The following is a 20,552-nucleotide window of genomic DNA, read 5'->3' as shown; positions in this document are numbered from 1 at the left end:
GAAAATGAGAGATATCCAAGTGTTATCAAACAAGAAGTTGGAAAAAATAACAGGCACATTATCAAAATAGAGAACTGATAGAGAATTTAAGTAGAAAATCAATAAAAAGGTCAAACAAATTTAGAATTTAAAATATGGATTGAAGAGCAGAGAGGAAGAGAATTAGTGAACAGGACAGAGGTTGGCAGAAAGTATCCAGATTTACCTAGAGAAATCAATAAGAAAAAAAAAACACATTTAAGATGGACTAGAGACTTAAAAACGCACCAGACAAAAGAGAAAGTCAAAATGGCCAATGAGTTTATGAAAAGGTGCTCAACATTATGAGTCATCAGGGAAATACAAATTAAAACTACAAAGATGTGCCACTAGCACCCCACCAGAAAGGGTAAAGTTAAAGGACTGAAAATTCTCATTGTGGGTTAGGATACAGAGCAAGCTTACCTCAAAGAAAAGGAGTGCTTATGGCCTTTAGAAGACATGTGCAAGAAGGAATGTTAACAATAGTCCCACACTGGAAATATTGTTCATCATAATCCCAGTATCGATACTCATGGTGCTTTCGTGTGTTGTTTTTTGTTTGTTTATTTGTTTACAAACGTATAAAGAGCGGTGAAAAGTTTGAGTTGTTAGACCCACACATTTCTAGCTGAGGTCTAACAATGGCAATGCTCAGCATTCTCATTTCAGTTCATACAGAGATGACCAGAGAATGGCTGGAGACAGGAGGGGGCAGCACAGCACAGTGCAAGAAGCTCTGACTCTGGGGAGAGGTGAAAGGGATCTGAATCCAAGTTCTGAGGCTTGTCGGTGGGGGAACCTCAGGAGAGTCACTTAACACTTCTTAACTTTGTTTTCTCTTTTGTAAAATAAAGAAAACAGAATATAGCAGGATGAGTAATTTCTACGATTTAAGATTATAATCTCTGTGAGATGTATGTATATGTGTGTGTGTACGTATTTGCCCAAGGAGCAATGATTCAGTGTTTGCTAATTCAGGGTTCATGTCAGCTTTATGGAACGTAGCTACCAGGAATAACAAGAATCAATCGTGTGTGGGTTTTTGTGTGTATCAACTGTGTGTATATGTATAGACTATATACAGAGAAGAAATGCCCATGTTTTCATATATAAATACATATATATAGTATACATCTTATATATAGAAATGTGTGTATATATGTGGCATATATCTATCTGTCTGTAGATATTTACAGCAATATAAAAAGGCTACTGCTACAATCAACAGCATGGATCAGTCTCATAAAAAGAGCATTAAGTAAAAGAATCCAAACTAAAAGAGTTCAAACTGTATATTTCCAGTTATATAAATGCCAAAAAGTGCAAAATTAGCCTATAATAAGAGTGAGCAGGGTAGTGGTTACCATTGGGAGAAGACTACTGACTTGGAGGGAAGGAGCCATCTGGAGTACCATAAATGTGGTTATATTGATACATACACACGTAAAATTTTAACAAGCTATTCACTCCAGATCTGTGAACTTTATTAAAGTGTATAACACATTAAAATAATATTAAGATAAGACAATACCTCAAGTATTTCTCTTGAAATTGAACACTAACTCATTAATTATAATTTCAATTTTTGATCACCTTCATTTCAAAGATGTCTTATGAATACAGGGGTCTGAATATGTTTAGATATATCTATCATATACATATACCCAGAAGATTCTTTTATCTAGTGACACAGAGAACATTATGATGCCTGGAAAATCAATAAGCCTAACTATGCCAGAATCTAGAATGCCAGATGATGGAATTCTTGTAACATCCTTTTGGTATGGTTGTTCAACCAGTTTATGATAGTAATTTATAACAATATTACAGTAATAAACTGGTTGAACAACCACACCAAAAGGATGGTAGATAGACTAATGACTGTATAATGACATTCTCACATTTTCTAACACCCAACAAAGTAGGGAATATATAACTAATGTCACAATGTGAAGGAAAGTTTACTTTTATATGAAATCATTAGTTTATCAATGGTGGAAAATAACTTTTGATTAACCAAAAGGCAATTGGATTTGATAATATTTCAACAAAATGTTCAATTAGAATTGCTCAGGTTAAGTGGACCCCACTTATACAGGTTATACAGACAGTGGGAACTCCGATGGGAGAAACTACCAGTGTTTCTAATTTGCAGCTAAACTGATTACTTCAAGGCAACTAAATGATGCCAGCTAGACTAAAATGCTGCAGATATAAGAAGAAAGAATCAAATTACTTTAGCACCAGAATAAAAAAGAAAAAAGCATACACAGAAGAAAATGGCTGACACCAGGACAGCAGAAAGTATCACCAATATGCCTAAGATATACTGGTCCTTACTGACACCTGCTCTCAACTCCCTTCCTGATCTTCATGCACATTGTTCCCACCAGCCACACCTTTCAATCTCCCCACAAACTCTCTCTATATTTTTAAAACAAATGCCTGGAATTTTCAGTCAAAGGATTGATTTTCCAACATGTTTATGCTAAAAAGCAGTTCCAAAATATTTAAGCTATAATACACAGTTAGAATGTGATGTGTTGGAGAGATCCAAGATGGCTGATGATTAGCAGCTCGGGCACGTACCTCCCAGTGAAAGTGCAAAGAACGAGAGGACGCCACACTTTCAGACGAATATTTGTTGCTCACGGACCAGGAGATTCCCAGTGGAGGAGCTCCACGGGTCGCCAGGGCGACTCTTGTGGCCGGCGTGGCGGTTTTGCTGGTGCCTTAGCACGCCAGTTCTTGGTGCAGAGTCCGGAGATTCCCGGGCAGAAAAGCACCATCAATCTTAACACCGCTGTTTTGGCCGGCTCAGTGGATTGCTCAGATTTCGGCGCAGGGAATCAACAAGTTGGACGTCAGAGACCCAGTTAGAAAGTCGGTAATTATAAAGACGACAGACGGACAAATATATAATGAAGGGAAGAAACCAGCGTAAAAAGGTAGAGAATACTCAAAATCAGAATGCCTCTCCCTCTACAGGGGATTGCAATTCCTCATCAGTAACGGAACAAGGCTTAATAGATTACACGTGTGTTCCAATAACAGAAGCAGGTTTCAAAACGTGGGTGATAAGAAACTTCTGTGAATTAAAAGAACTTGTTCTAACCCAATGCAAAGAAACTAAGAACCTTGAAAAAAGGTTTGACGAAATGTTAACGAGAATGGACAATTTAGAGAAGAATATAAGTGAATTGATGGAGCTGAAAAACACAACACGAGAACTTCGCGAAGCATGCACAAGTTTAAACAGTCGAATTGATCAAGCAGAAGGAAGGATATCAGAAGTCAAGGACCAGCTCAGTGAAATGAAACGAGAAGACAAGAATGCAGAAAAAAGGATGAAAAGGAATGAGCAAAGTCTCCAGGAAATATGGGACTATGTGAAAAGACCTAATTTACGTTTGATAGGTGTACCTGAATGTGATGAAGAGAATGAATCCAAGTTGGAAAATACTCTTCAGGATATCATTCAGGAAAATTTTCCCAACCTGGCAAGGCAGGGTAACATTCAACTCCAGGTAATACAGAGAACACCACAAAGATATTCTTCAAGAAGACCAACCCCAAGGCACATAATCGCCAGATTTATTAGGGTTGAAATGAAGGAGAAAATACTAAGGGCAGCCAGAGAGAAAGGTCAGGTTACCCATAAAGGGAAGCCTATCAGACTTACAGCAGATCTCTCAGCAGAAACCCTACAAGCCAGAAAAGAGTGGGGACCAATATTTAACATCCTTAAAGAAAAGAACTTTCAACCCAGAATTTCCTATCCAGCCAAACTAAGCTTTATGAGCGAAGGAAAAATTAAATCTTTTGCGAACAAACAAGTACTTAGAGAGTTCACCACCACCAGGCCTGCTTTACAAGAGCTTCTGAAAGAAGCACTATACATATAAAGGAACAACCAATATCAGCCTTTCCAAAAATATATCAAAAAGCAAAGAACTTTAACACAATAAAAAATTTACATCAACTAATGGGCAAAACAGCCAGCTAGCATCAAACGCCGGTATTAAACTTATATATATTTTAATTGGATAAAAAGCCAAAACCCATTGGTATGCTGCATCCGGGCCCATCTTACATGCAACAATACACAAAGACTCAGAGAGAAGGAGGAAGATTTACCAATCAAACAGAGAGTAAAAATAAACTAATAAACAAAAAGCAGGAGATGCAATTCTCGCCTCTGATAAAGTAGACTTTAAAGCAACAAAGATCAAAAGAGGCGAGGAATGACATTACATAATGGCAAAAGGATCAATGCAACAAGAAGAGCTAACGATTCTATAGATCAACGAGATGGAAAATTAACAAGGATATTCAGAACTTGAACTCAGACCCGGAACAAGTAAACTTAATAAACATTTATAGAACTCTCCACTTCAAATACACAAAACATACATTACCACCTCACGCCTATTCCAAAGGTGACTATATAATTGGAAGTAAATCACTCCTCAGTAATCGCATAGCATTTCATAGGTTTAAATTAAATATTGGTTGGCTGTTTGTTTGTTATTTTCTTCCCTTATTCCTTCCTGACTACATCATTAAGCATAATTATCAGTGTAAAAGAGGTTTTCAATACCCATTACTAAATTGCATTCTAGCCTGGGCAAGAAAGCAATACTCCCATTCTCTCTCCCTCTTTCTTTTCCTTCTCCCTCCTCCCCATTCTCTCTCTCTCTTTCTCTTCCTTTTTCCTCCTTCCTATTCTCTCTCTCTCTTTCTCTTTAAAAAAAAAAAAAAAAAAAAAGAATGTGATGTGTTGGCACACATGATATATATTTGAATACAGCTGCTTTAAAGCAGACTTACTCAAATGACTTATTAAGTGCCTCTTTCATTTACAGCTCTGTTATAGTATATTACAGCACATACATGACACCTAAATTCATTACAGTCTGGAGTCGAGCCCCCACACACACACACACACAAACACACACACACACAGGCACACACACATCAGGTTTCTCATTGAAATATGGAAAATGGAATGTCTTACACACTGAACACAAATTCACACAAGGTATTTCGTAGAGATTTTAGTCTCTGAAAGCATCTGATTTTGTAACGTACCTCCAACTCCCTCTGTTAAACATGACATGGTCAAAAAAAGAAAAATTAGTTGTAAAAGATAAAATTCAGACATTCATTATATGGTGATAGATTCAGTCAATCAGTAATAAATTAACTCACCTCCATTTTCAGAAGCAGCAATGTCAGTCCCTGGTTTCCTATGCAATGATATTTTTATTTCACCTTGTCTTTCATATTGGTTAAATTTTGTTGGAACTGTAAGACTATCTCCTAGAAATAAGAAGAAGAAAAAGTCACTCCAGAAATTATTAGATGCTTAAATAAGAAATTTATGGTAGAATTCATGATGAAAGTAAAAAAGCTTTCAAGTTAATGCGAGTGTTGTTTGATCAGTGATCTAATAAACAATAAATTAATAAATATATGAGTTTTAAATTCTGTAATTGTCAACAAAGAAGTAAGCGAGTATATTCTCCTATTTGGATTATTTATTCAATGGCAATTAAAAAATTTAAGCTATCTAACACTATTGTATGTATTTAGTCAACACTAAACATATGGATATGTTTCTCATATACTGAATTTTGTAATATTGCTTTTGATTTTATCTGTTCACCAGGAACAATCAGATAAAATGTATTAACACTACAAAATGCTAATTACACTGATAATTAAATAACACTCTCGGCTTTCCTCATGCACATCTAGATAATTTTCTTCTAAAATAAACAAAAGCAGAATAAAAGAGAGATGACAACGTAATGCAATGTGTGATTATAGATTGAATCCTAGACCAGGGGAAATAAATAATTTTACTATAAAGAACATTAATGGTATAATTGGTAAAATTTATGGGAAAAGAAGGTAGTAAATGATATTGTTATCAGTGGTAATTTTGTGATTTTATATTCATACTACAGTTATGTAAAAGCAAAGCGATATCATTTCTATAACTTATTCTCTTAAACAGCTCAGAAAATTATAATTGTATATTTAGAGAGAGTGAAAATTCAAATATGGTAAAATGCTAACATTTGAAGGAAATCTAGGTGAAGGGTATATAGGAATTAACTGAAGCTATTTAAAAATAAAAGCCTTGAAAGCATAATACAAAGCAAAAGTACATACAATAGTCTTCATAATATGTCATCTTTTTTTTTTTTTTTTTTTTTGAGACAGAGTTTCGCTCTTGTTACCCAGGCTGGAGTGCAATGGCGCGATTTCGGTTCGCCGCAACCTCCGCCTCCTGGGTTCAGGCAATTCTCCTGCCTCAGCCTCCTGAGTAGCTGGGATTACAGGCACGCGCCACTATGCCCAGCTAATTTTTTGTATTTTTAGTAGAGACGGGGTTTCACCATGTTGACCAGGATGGTCTTGATCTCTTGACCTCGTGGCCCACCCGCCTGGCCTCCCAAAGTGCTGGGATTACAGGCTTGAGCCACTGCGCCCGGCCAATATGCCATCTTTAATGTTCATTGTTAACTTATTTTTTTCTTTTGTTTTTATTTCCTTCTGTTTTTTCTCCTCTGAGTAGTGCAGCCTTGCAATCTGTCCTTCCCTATATGGCTCCCAAGTCTTGCAGACTCTTCTCCATCTGATGGTGTGTTGCTGCCACCTACGGCCACATGTTTGAATAGTTCGCTACAAACAGACTTGCACAGCATCTTGCGGATGTTGACCCACAATAAATCAGATTCTCCAAAAGTAAGCGCCATAAAACACAGAGCCTTTGATTTGTCCTCCAGCACGGACCCTGAAATAGCCTTGTCCACAGAAGACTCTCATTCAATGACCAAATAATCTTTGTCCTGCCGCTAGCGTCATTCTGTGATCTCTTCTTCTTGGGCTAGGCTTACTTTTCTATTCAGAAAGAAAAATCTAGACCTCTTTCACAGGGGTGATTTATCTCAAAGACAAATAAAATGGTAAAAGCAAATTATTTACAGGATTACCCCATGGAGTGTGTAGTGTCATTGTGTGTTATGAAGTCTATTCATTCTGTCATTTCTCTAGGATAACATAATCCCATTAATAGCAGCTTTGGGTCATCCAATACAAACACTTTTTTCTAGCTCTCAATTACAATGTATTATTTATCACTTTATTCTTCTGTACATCATACTAAATAATTCAGTCTATCACACCAAGTATCTCTTATATATCACTATGAATGCTACCTTTTCATTTCTTACCTTTTTGCAATTCACTGCCACTTTCCAACGTCTTTTCTGACTCTTTCTCTGATATACGGGCCATACTTTTCGAGGATGAAATACCTGGAGGAGTATGAAATCCATAGTATTCTCCTAATCGACCATAAGAAAAGTAATAGTTAGTATATTGATCACATCAAGTATTATAAAATACAAAAAATGTTTGATTTCTTACCAGATTTATGATAAATCTCCTCAATTGCTCTTATTTCTTCAATTTCTTCAGGAGTCCTTGTCCATAATCTAGAAGCATCTATAGGATACATTTTTCTACTTAAATTTTCCCAAAGCCAAATAATGTGAAAATTTATAAACTAGAAAGAAAAACCCCAAATACTGTTTTCATGGATAGATTATGTTTTTATATGTTTAAAGTCAATAATTTTACATACTAGTAATAGTTTCAAGTTGCTACATTTTAAGGATTAAAGAGAATTAGTCAAGAGAAAAGAAAGGACTATGTAATATGTACTTTGAAATGAGATACTGAATGTATAGACTCAATGTTGAGATGATGTATGTTTATTTGGAGGTTGATGTAGGCATGAGAGACATGGAGCTGCAGCACACAGAAACAGTAATAAGTAGCTCTGTGTATTCCTAAGCACAGAAACTATGGTGGCCTGTGGCCCACAGAAGGACACATTCCAGCACAAAGACAGAGTGAGAGTTTATTTTTCTTCATGTTTATCTTGTATATGCACACTTTCTGGCACCACTGTTTTGGGTTGATAAGGGAGGCAAAGGATGGACTAAACTGCAAAAACCTGGGTTCTAAACCTGTTCATACTCTTGTGAGGATGACCTAGAATAATGCAGATGACAGTGCTTTATAGATTATTAACTATTACATAGATCTCTGTAACTCAAGGATTAAATGTGAAGCTAATATATTATTAATACATATGTATATAAATAGAAACATGTGCATCAATGTGTTTTAGAAACAATATATATAAAAAATGGAACTTATTGGTATCTCTCTATATATATTAATATATACACCTGTATATATTTAAGCATCAGATATGTCTCCCAACCATCACACAACAAAAAATTTCCAATCCAAATGATCATAAATATGTTAGACATAGAACAAATTAGAACATAACAAATTAAATTTGTTTAATACAATTCAAGTAATGTTCTCAGCAAAATCTGCCTTATATATTTCATCATAAACCTCTATAGTTAAACATACATGTAGAAAATGTTGCGAGGTTTGTGAATGCGCATTATAAACCTGAGAAAAGGTCTACTAACCATTTTGTTCTTCTATTTCCTCTTCTTCCTCAAAATTGATTTTTATAACTAAAGGACCGTGGATGGGTCGTGATATATTTTCCTGAGGTTTCAAAGGTTTCTGATTCTGGGTCTGGAGTGGAATTCCTTCCAGACTTTCTTTCTGTAGTGTTATATCTGCAGAGAAAATGCAACATTTTAGTCCATTAAAGATAAATGTGATAAGTATATTCGATAATCAATCATTGCCCTCCTAATTAACTATATATTATTTTACAACATGTATAATAATAATGCATTAATAGATTGTGTTTCTACGCATTAGCAATGAACAAACTGAAAATGAAATGAAAAATAATCCCACTTACAATAGCATCAAAGAGAAAAAATATTTAGGAATTAATTTTAAGATGTGCAAAATTTATATTCTGAAAAGATTGTTGAAAGAAGAAAAAAATGTTGTTGAAGGAAGTTACAGAGGTGTTGAAATGGAAAAATATCCTTGTGTATGGATTGATTTGTTGTTGGTATGGCAATATTTTCCAAATTAATCTATGGGTTCAATACAACCCTTATCAAAATCCCAACAGACTTCTTTGCAAAAATTGAGAAGCTGATTCTAAAATTTATATGGACATTACTACAAAACTAAAGTAATCAAGACTATCCGAACTAGCATAAAAACAAAAATAGATCTATGTATCATTGGAATAGGATTGCAAGACCAGAAATAAACCTTTATATGAATCAATTTATGCTCAATTGGTTTTCATCAAGGGTACATAGACCATTCAATGGAGAAAGAATAGTATTTTCAACAAATGGTGCTGGGACAACTACATAGCCACATGCAAAGTAATTAAGGTGCACAACTTCATCACATTATAAACAAAAATTAATGCAAAGTGGATCTAAGAACAAAATCCAGGAGCTGAAGCTATAAAACTCTTGGAAGAATCCTTAGGTTATACAAAGCTTTCTTAGATATGACATCAAAAGGATAAGCAATCATTGAAAAATAGCCAGCCCCCTGGCACATGGAGGTGAGCCACGAGAGCACCTGTCAACAAGGCCTACATTTTGCTGAAAAGCAGAAAAGCAGTTCCCAGCCCTCTCGGCCAGAGAGTGAAGAGACACTCAGAACCCCAAGGTGATGCAGAAAGAATGAGTAAGATCCAGCCTGGGCAACATGGCAAAACCCTATCTCTACAAAAAATACAAAAATTAGGCAGGTGTGATGGTGCACACCTGTAGTCCCAACCACTCAGAAGGCTGAGGTGGAAGCATCACTTGAACCCCAGAGGTTGAAGCTGCACTTAGCCAAGATCATCCCACTGCACTCTAGCCTGAGCAACAGAGCAAGACTCTGTTTCAAAACAAAACCAAAACCAAATGAGATATCACTTCATACTACAGTGATTGCAATTATTACTTTTTTTTATTAAAAAGACAATAACAAGTGTTGACAAGGATGTGAAGAAACTGGAATCTTCATACATTGCAGTTGGGAATGTAAAATGTTGCAACTACGTTAGAAAACAATTTGACAGTTCCTCAAAAGGCTGAACATGGAGTCATCATAAGTCCCATCTATTCCATTTTCAGCTACATACAAAGGGGTGTAAAAATATATGTCCATATTGTACAAATGTTCATTTGTACACAAATGTTTATATCAACGTTATTTATAACAGTCAAAAAGTGGAAACAACTTAAATTTCCATTCTCTGATAAATGGATAGATAAAATGTGGCATATTCATAAAATGGAGTGCTATTAGGCTATAAAAAGGAATAAAGTACTGCTGCATGTGAGAGCATGGATGAATTTTGAAAACACACTAAGTGAAAGAAGTAATTCACAAAACAATAATGTATGATTCCATTTATATAAAATAACAAAAATATATTTGTAGAAACAAGAAGGAAATTAGTGACCGTGTAGGTTTCAGGAGTTGGGAAGAAATGAGGAGTAACTCTTAACGGGTGTGGATTTCTTTTTTGGAGTGATCCAATGTTCCAAAATGGAATATTGTTCTTTGATCCATTTTGAGTTAATTTTTATAATGTGATGCAGTTGTGCTACTTAATTGAATCATGGGGACGAGTCTTTCCCATGCTGTTCTCATGATAGTGAATGAATCTCATGAGATCTCATGGTTTTAAAAATGGGAGTTTCCCTGCACAAGCTCTCTCTCTCTTTGCCTGCTGCTATACATGTAAGATGTGACTTGCTCCTCCTTGCCTTCCATCATGATTGTGAGGCTTCCCCAGCCATATGGAACTGTAAGTCCACTAAACCTCTTTCTTTTGTAAATTGCCCCGTCTCAAATATGTCTTTATCAGCGGCATAAAAATGGACTAATACAGTAAATTGGTACCAGTAGAGTGGAGCACTGCTGGAAAGATACCTGAAAATTTGGAAGCAACTTTGGAACTGGGTAATAGGCAGAGGTTGGGACAGTTTGCAGGGCTTAGAAGACAAAAAAAGTGGGAAAGTTGGAACCTCCTAGATACTTGTTGAATGGCTTTGACCAAAATACTGATAATGATACGGACAATGAAATCCAGGCTGAGGTGATCTCAGATGGAGATGAATAACTTCTTGGGAACTGGAGCAAAGGTGACTCTTACTACATTTTAGCAAAGAGACTGGCAGCACTTTGCCCCTTCCCTAGAGATTTGTGGAACTTTGAGAGAGATGATTTAAGGTATCTGGCAGAAGAAATTTCTAAGCAGCAAAACATTCAAGATATAACTTGGGTGCTGTTAAAGGCATTCAGTTCTAAAAGGGAAACAGAGCATAAAAGTTTGGAAAATGTGCAGCCTGACAATGCAATACAACAGAAAATCCTATTTTCTGAGGAAAAATTAAAGCTGGCTACAGAAATTTGCATAATTAACAAGGAGCCAAATATTAATCCCCAAGATAATGGGGAAAATGTCTCCAGTTTATGTCATATACATTCACAGCAGCATCTCCTAACACAGGCCCAGAGACCTAGCAGGAAAAAATGGTTTCATGGGCTGGGCCCAGGGTCCCCATACTGTGTGCAGCCTTTGGACTTGGTGTCCTGTGTCCCAGCCACTCCAGCCATGGCTGAAAGGGGCCAAGGTACAGCTCAGGCTGTGGCTTCAGAGGGTGCAAGCCCCAAGCCTTGGCAGATTCCACATGGTATTGAGATTGCAAAAGCACAGAAGTCAAGAGTTGGGATTTGGGAACCTCCACCTAGATTGCAGACTTAGAATTCATGCCTGTAATCCTAGCACTTTGGAAGGATGTATGAAAATGCCTGGATGCCCAGGCAAAAGTTTGTTGAAGGGGCATTTCATGAAAAATCTCTGCTAGGGCAAAGTGAAAGGGAAATATGAGGGTAGAGCCACCACACAAAGTCCCTTCAGGAGCACCACTTAGTGGAGCTGTGAGAACAGGGCCACTGTCCTCTAGACCCCAGAATGGTAGATTCACTGTCAGCTTGCACCATGTGCCTGGAAAAGTCACAGACACTGAACACCAGCCCAAGAAAGCAGCCAGGAGTGGGCTCTATACCTTGCACAGCCACATGAGGGGAGCAGCCCAAGACCATGGGACCCCATCTTTTACATCCACGTGACCTGGATGTGAGACATGGAGTCAGAGGTGACCGTTTTGGAGCTTTAAGATTTGTCCACCCTGCTGGATTTGGATTTGCATGGGGCCCGTAGCCTCTTTGTTTTGGCCAACTTCTCCCACAATTCAAGATGAGATATGGGTGGAGACACAGCCAAACCATATCATTCCACCCCAGCCCCTCCTGAATCTCATGTCCTCACATTTAAAACCAATGACGCCTTCCCAAAAGACCCCAAAGCCATCCCACTTGGAATGGCTGCATTTACCCAATGCCTGTACCCCATTGTATCTAGGAAGTAACTAACATGCTTTTGATTTTACAAGATCATAGATGGAAGGACCTTGCCTTGTCTCAGATGAGACTTTGGACTGTGGACTTTTGAGTTAATGATAAAATGAGTCCCCTTTAGGGGACTGTTGGGAAGGCATTATTGGTTTTAAATGTGAGGACATGAGATTCAGGAGGGGCCAGGGGTTCAATGATATGGTTTGGCTGTGTCTCCACCCACATCTCATCTTGAATTGCAACTCCCACAATGCCCACATGTTGTGGGAGGAACTCAATGGGAGGTAATTTGATCATGGGTATAGTTCCACATGGAACTATAAATCTATTAATATAGTTCCATGTGGAACTATAAGTCTATTAATCTTCTTTCTTTTGTAAATTGCCCAGTCTCGGGCATGTCTTTATCAGCAGTGTAAAAGTGGACCAGTACAGTGTGGTAGAAAAATGCAGAAAGCTTACAGGGCACCAGATCAAATAGAGTCTCTCATTATATTTGGGAATCACTGACATGTGGAACATATTCAAAATCATAAGGCTAGATGAGACCACCAAGAAAGTAAACAGAGGAAAAAAAAAAACAAGAACTAACTCCTAAAACATTGCACATGTAAGAGGTTGGGGAAAAGAAGACAAACAATTCAGGGAGATTGATAACACAGCATTAGGAAGGTAGAAGAGAAAGAGAACAAGGCTGAAACGAAAAAAAATGTTAAAGGCAGCTAGAGAGAAGGGTAGGTCACCTACAAAGGGCAGTCCATCAGGCTAACAGTGAACCTTTCAGAAGAAATTCCACAAGCCAGAAGAGATTGGAAGCCTAGCTTCAGCTTTCTTAAAGAAAAAATATTTCCTGGGGAGTTGGGGAGGGATAACATGGGGAGAAATGCCAGATATAGGTGATGGGGAGGAAGGTAGCAAACCACACTGCTATGTGTGTACCTATGCAACAATCTTACATGTTCTTCACATGTACCCCAAAACCTAAAATGCAATTTAAAAAAAAAAAAAAGAAAGAAATAATATTTCCAACCAAAAATTTCACATCCAGGTAAACTAAGTTGCATAAGTGAAGGATAAATAAGATCCTTTACAGATAAGCAAATGCTGAGGGATTTTTTTTTTTCTTTTACCACCAGACATGCCTTACAAGAGGTCCTGAAAGATACACTAAATATGGAAAGGAAAGACAGTTACCAGTCACTACAAAAACACACTTACAAATGCAGACCAGTGAAACTATAAAGCAACCACACAAAGAAGTCTGCATAATAACCAGCTAAGAACAGGATGACAGGATCAAATCCATACATATCAATCTAATCTTGAATGTAAAGTTGCTAAATGCCCCAATTAAAAGCCACAGAGTAGCAAGCTGGATAAAGAAGCAAGATCCACTAGTATGCTGTCTTCAAGACACCCATTGCACATGTTATACAATGATACCCATAGGCTCAAAATAAAAAAATTGAAAAAAGTTTACCAAGCACATGGAAAACAGAAAATATCAGGGGTTGCAATCCTAATTTCATACCAAGCAGCTTTCAAACCAACAAGATTTAAAAAAATAAACACATTATACAATGGTAAATGGTTCAATTCAACAAGAGGACCTAACTATCCTAAATGTATACACATCCAACACAGGTGCACTCAGATACATAAAATAAGTTCTTAGAGACCTACAAAGAGACTTACATTCCCATACTATAATAGTGGGAGACTTCAACACCCCACTGACAGTATTAGACAGTTTGTCAAAGCAGAAAAGCAAAGATATTCAGGACCTAAACTCAAAACTTGACCAAATGGACTTAATAAACGTCTATAGAACTCTCCACCCCAAAACAACATAATATCCATTCTTCTCATTATCATATGACACATACTTCAAACTGACCATACAATTGGACATAAAACAATACTCGGCAAATTTCAAAAAAATGAAATCATAAACAACCATGTCCTCAGACCACAGCACAATGAAAATAGAAATTAATACTAAGAAAATCACACACTACCATACAATTACATGGAAATTAAACAACCTGCTCCTGAATGGCTTTTGGGTAAACACTGAAATTAAGGCAGAAATCAAGAAATCCTTTGAAACTTATGAGAAAAGATACAACATACCAGACTCTCTGAGACACAGCTAATTCAATGTTAAGAGGAACGTTTATAGCACTAAATGCCTGCATCAAAACAAAAATCTCAAATTAACAACTTAACATCACAACTACAAGAACTAGAGAAGCAAGAGAAAACCAACTCTAAAGCTAGCAGAAGACAAGAAATTACCAAAATCAGAGCTGAACTGAAGGAAATTGAGACACAAAAAGCCATACAGAAGACTGGCAAATCCAGGAGTTGATTTTTTGAAACAAATTAATAAGAAAAATAGACTACTACCTAGACTAACAAAGACAAAAGAAAAGAGAAGATCCAAGTAAACACAATTAGAAATGACAAAGGGAGGCCGGATGCAATGGCTCACATCTGTAATCCCAGCACTTTGGGAGGCCCAGGCAGGTGGATCACTTGAGGTCAGGAGTTTGAGACAAGCCTGGCCAACATGGCAAAACCCTATCTCTACTAAAAATGCAAAATTTCACTGTGCATGGTGGTACATGCCTGTAATCCCAGCTACTTAGGATGCTGAAGCAGGAGAATCACTTGAACCCTAGAGGTGGAGCTTGCAGTGAGCCAAGATTGTGCCACTGCACTCCAGCCTGGGGGACAGATCTGTCTCAAAATAAATTTTTTAAAAAATGACAAAGGAGACATTACCACTGACCCTACAGAAACACAAAAACTATCAGACATTACTATAAACACCTCTATGCATACAAACTAGAAAATTTAGAAGAAATGAATATATTCCTAAACACATACAACCTCCCAAGACTAAACGAGGAAGAAACTGAATCCCTGAAGAGACCAATACTGTGTTCTGTAACTGTATAAGTAAGAAAAAAACCTACCAACCAAAAAAAGCCCAGGGCAAGACAGACTCACAGCTGAGTTATGCCAGATGTAGAAAGAAGAGCTGGTGCCATTCCTACTGAGACTATTTCAAAAAATTGAGGAGGACAGACTCATCCCTAACTCATTCTAGGAGACCAGCATCATCCTGAAACCAAAATGTGACAGAAACACAACCAAAAAAGAAAATTTCAGGCCAATATCCACCATGAACACAGATCAGCACCACAACAAAAAGCTAATCCATCATGATAAAGTATGTTTTATCCCTGGGATGCAAGTTTGGTTCAAGGTACACAAATCAATAAATGTAACTGATTACATAAACAGAACTAAAAAAAAAAAAAAAAAAAAAAAAAAAAACCACATTATTATCTCAATAGATGCAGAAAAGGTTTTTAATAAAATTCAACATCCCTTCATGTTAAAAATACTCAATAAACTAGGAATTGAAGAAATATACTTCAAAGTAATAAGAGCCATCTATAAAAATCCCACAGCCTACATCAGACTGAATAAGCAAAAGCTGGAAACAATCCCCTTGAAAAATGGAAGACAAGTGTACCCTCTCTTACTGCTCCTACTCAACATACTATTGAAAGTCCTGGCCAGAGGAACCAGGCAAGAGAAAAAAATAAAAGGCATCTAAATAGGAATCCAGGAAGTCAAATTACCCTTGCTTGCAGATGACATAACTCTCCATCTAGAAAACCTCATAGTCTCTGCTCAAAAGTTCTTTGATCTGATAAACAACTTCAGCAAAGTTTCGGGATACAAAATTAACATATAAATATCAGTAGCTTTCCTATACACCAACAATATCCAAGCCAAGAGTCAAATCAAGAATGCAATCCCATTAATAACTACCACAAAAAGAATTATATACCTAGGAATACAGCTAACCAGAGAGGCAAATGATGTCTACAATGAGAATTACAAAACACTGCCTAAAGAAATCAGAAATGATGCAAACAAATGGAAAAACATTCCTTGCTCATAGATAGGAAGAATGAACATCATTAAAATGGCAATGCTACTCAAAGAAATTCACAGATTCAGTGCTATTTCTATCAAACTACCAATGACATTCTTCACAGAATTAGAAAAAAGCTATTTTAAAATTGATGTGGAACCTAAAAGGAGCCCAAATTGCCAAGGCAATGTTAAGCAAAAAGAACAAAGAAGGAGGCATCATGTTACCCAACTTCAAACTATACTATAGGACTACAGTAACCAAAAAAGCGTGGTACTGGCACACAAAAAAAGACACATAGGCCAATGGAACAGAATAGAGAGTCTAGAAATAATGTCTCACACCTAAAACCATCTGATCTTTGACAAAGGTGACAAAAATAAGAAACGGGGAAAGGACTCTCCATTCAATAAATGATGCTGAGATAACTGGCTTGCCATATGTAGAAAATGGAAACTGAACCCCTACCTTATACCACATACAAAAATCAACTCAAAATGAATTAAAGCCTTCATTGTAAAACCTAAAACTATAAAAACCCCGGAAGATAACCTAGGAAATACCATTCTGGACATAGGACATGACGAAGATGCCAAAAGCCAACTGCAACAACAACAAAAAAACTGACAAAAAGGATTGAATTAAACTAAAGAGCTTTTGCACAGCCAAAGAAACTACCAACAGAGTAAACAGACAACCTACAGAACGAGAGAAAATATTGAACCTGGGAGACAGAGGCTGCAATGAGCCAAGATCATGCCACTGCACTCCAGCCTGGGGTGACAGAGAGAGACTCTGTCTCAAACAAACAACAAACAAAAACCATTCCATCAGAAAAACTTGGTGGCCATAGAAGGAAAGTAGAGTAGTTACAAGCATCAGGGAAACATGATAGTCCCCACTTCTTCAGCAAGGTTCTTACCATTCACTGCTTTACACTGTGGTGTCTTCTGAATCCATTTTCCAGAACCTACTTTAAGGTTCATCGCATAGTAGAGTCTCAGTACAATTTAGTTAGACTGAATTGAGCCACGGCTTTCGTAGCAATGGCATTGCATTTTCTCCACTATTGAGGAGTTAGAAAGAACCATCACACATGCCTGTTCTGCTAGAAGCAGAAGTGTGTAACCCAGGTCATGTCCTTGCTCTCTCCACCTATGAGACAGCTTTCTGCACATTCACAGAGACCACCAGTGAAGGCATGATCTCTAAGCTTGGCTTCAGTTGTGTGATACTTTGCTGAGACACAGCCTCCTTCTGTTTAGTAAGGTCAGTAGCTGTCTTACTTTCCATATGAATAATATCTATTTTAGATACACATAGAGAAAGTTTAACTTGCTCTTTGTTCACATCATCTTGTTAGTTACTTAATGGTTCATTCTAAGCTTTCTCTCATCTCATGAGTCCTGATAAAATCATTCCAAATTATCCATTGACCATCAAATTGCATTGCTCATCTTGTCATACTGTATTTAATGTGTCATTCTACGCTGCCACTCCAAAACCAGATTAGACTATGGTATGTCCATGTTTTCAAAAAATGTACTCACTGCTACTTGGTGACAAAAATAATCCATTGATATTTCGAGGTTTGCTGTGATAAAACATACAACTGATCCTCAGACAACCGAAAGGTTGGGTTTCCCAGAAGCATGGAATGCAGTTTGGCTAAATAAAAGGAGATGGGGGGAAATGGAGTGATTAGATGCCATATTCACAACAAATACAATGTGCTACAATACAGCACAATGAGACAAAAACAATTACAGTTAACTGATTTAGGATCATGTGTGTTTTCCAGCGTTTCTAAGCCCTGCTATTCAAAAGATGCAATGGGTATTTCTAAAACATTTTCCTCCATTAAGTTGAAAAAAATCGCAAAATGCCTAAAATCAAATAGTAGAAGGAAGAAAGATTTCTTCCCTATTGTTTTGTAAAAGTATAATCCAGCGTTATTGAAGGGAAATGCTTTAACAAAAACGATGATGCTAAGTAATTATACCTGCATTTCCATGTGTCTAAACCTGCAGAGTGGAACAAAACATTTCCTCTGTCTCCATAATGAGCACACGGTGTCACTGCCCAGGGCCTCTTCACAGTGTCGAAATCGGCACTGGGAACCCTAAAAGAAAAAGTAAACAGTGTAGAAAACTCAATTTGTTGACATTAGAGTTCAACAACAATAGGCTGCTAATCAGTAAAAGAAAATATGAGTAGATTAAATTAGAATCACGAAGATATACTCTATCAATATTAGACCGTAAGTCTAAATTTCAGCAGATTAGTCTAACTTTAGTGAGAAAGCAGCAAGATAATCTAATGATTAAACAGTATAACATGCCGCAAATGACTGATAAAATGCTACGTTTTGTTATCCGTTAATCCATATGGTCCACTAGGAATAGAGGTGCAAGACTCCAGTGGCACTTTGACCACAATCCAATGACAGAACGACTTAATTTCTCTTTCTGAAGAAAGCCAGATGAAATTTTTAAGAATTTCTAGCTATATTCTAATTGTGAAAACGATTTCTATGAATCAATCCTTTTATTAGATAACCTGTTTTCTCAGTCTATGGAGATACTGTTAGGTTTTTATGGAGCTTAAAAGGTATGTTATTGTGGAATTTTAATTATGATGTTTTGATATACTCTATTAAATACATGTGCTTTGTGCCTTTGGCTTAGAAAGATAAACAATTGCCTATACTCACTGACTTCTTTATATGCCAACAAAAGTAGATGTGGTTTGTTTCAATAGGCTGGTATTCTTAAAACTTCTACCTTCTTTTACACATAAACACACACTTGGTAAAACTATAAGCCCCTGTTGTGTGGGCAGAGAGGATAACATTCTTCCCTCTTTTGACACATGTTCCATGGTTGTTAGTTATCTTTTATCTCTCTCCTACTTCTATCTTCATTCTCTTCCCCTTGTTAAAGTAGATCCATGTACTCTCATAGCATGGGTTAGTGGGCAGGGGCTATCAAGTCAATAAACTAGTATGTGAACCTCTGGCTCCACTACTTGCCCATCGTCACAAACTTAATACTTAACTCATACTCTCTGTGCTTTAGTTTCCTCATATGTAAACAGGACATAAAAAATACTTTCCTCACAAGTTAGCTATAAAAATGACATGAGATAAGGTGTTGTGAGCTATTATTATTTTTATTTATTCATTTAATTATTTACTGAAAACTTATCACTCATTAGTCACTGTGCTAAATACTTGGGGATACAGCAATAAAACAGACAAGACACTCTGCCCACCTGGACATGGATTCTGCTGTTACTCTTTATCACCCTAGCATTTAATCTAACAGGTAATAGAAGTGAATCTAATTCCTGTAGTCAGAGAGGCTGACTCTATTCAGGTTTCCTAACAGAGAGGAAACACTTAAAACCAGACATGTCATCTTTTTTCACTGGATTCTTTCTGGCATGAGCACAAAGCTTCAAATACTGAGTTTTTACCTTTATCTGGTTTTATTAAGATCCATTCATCCTCATTCCTTGGGGGAATTACCAGTTTTTCCCATTTAACTTTATAAACTTTAATTTGTATGTGGCCAATTGGCTTACATTAATTTTCTTTTCTATTTTTATGATATTTAAACACTTGTTGTTACTTAGACTTTTGACAAATGAAAACTTAGTAATTGGGTTAAAAAAATTCAAATAAGGAAACAGATTTATTACACTAACTTTGACAGCTACCTGAATTCAACTATTTGAATTTATAATGACTGGAATCATATTAACTAAAACAAAATCTTATATCATATAATATTTCAATATTAGGAATTTAATGTCTCGAGGAGCCATCATATAGGCAAAAGTGCCACATGAATATTCAAAAGCTATAGGCATGTAACTGACATATATAAGAGTAGTTTCAAGCAAATAATAGTTTTAAATTATTTCAGATTTCTTCAGATAAATTCAGGATGTCAAAAATACATGATAGGCTTTTTTACTCCATATTTTAAGTATATAAGATATCTTCCAAGAAAATAGTAAATTTTGGTTCAGCAATGCAAGTTACTGCCATATCTTCCTTCATTCTACTAAAAAGATTAAGCATGTGAAGTACTGTAAATAGTCCAATATTTACCTTGAGGCACGTGGAATTATAAAAGAAATAGCAGTCATTCCCAAATACTGCCAT

At 36.6% G+C, this 20,552-nt stretch overlaps 1 protein-coding gene across 1 annotated transcript in view; it reads right to left on the bottom strand.

Annotated features, from left to right (window-relative positions):
* LOC135273229 (uncharacterized protein C12orf50 homolog) overlaps positions 1 to 20,552 on the bottom strand; it is a gene marked incomplete at its 3' end in the record, with an annotated part of 45,132 nt that extends 24,580 nt beyond the window's left edge. The window contains exons 1-7 of the mRNA XM_064372116.1: positions 20,499 to 20,552; positions 18,384 to 18,503; positions 17,932 to 18,049; positions 8,550 to 8,705; positions 7,462 to 7,539; positions 7,266 to 7,379; positions 5,233 to 5,343 (exon numbers count right to left, since the gene is read on the bottom strand). Coding sequence (XP_064228186.1) covers positions 5,233 to 5,343; positions 7,266 to 7,379; positions 7,462 to 7,539; positions 8,550 to 8,705; positions 17,932 to 18,049; positions 18,384 to 18,503; positions 20,499 to 20,552 — 751 coding nt within the window. The remainder of the gene's footprint in view (positions 1 to 5,232; positions 5,344 to 7,265; positions 7,380 to 7,461; positions 7,540 to 8,549; positions 8,706 to 17,931; positions 18,050 to 18,383; positions 18,504 to 20,498) is intronic.

Source organism: Aotus nancymaae, unplaced genomic scaffold (assembly GCF_030222135.1).
Source record: "Aotus nancymaae isolate 86718 unplaced genomic scaffold, 86718_ANA_hifiasm-v0.15.2.pri h1tg000488l, whole genome shotgun sequence".
Lineage (NCBI taxonomy): Eukaryota > Metazoa > Chordata > Mammalia > Primates > Aotidae > Aotus > Aotus nancymaae.
This window is presented reverse-complemented; position numbering and strand designations above follow the sequence as displayed.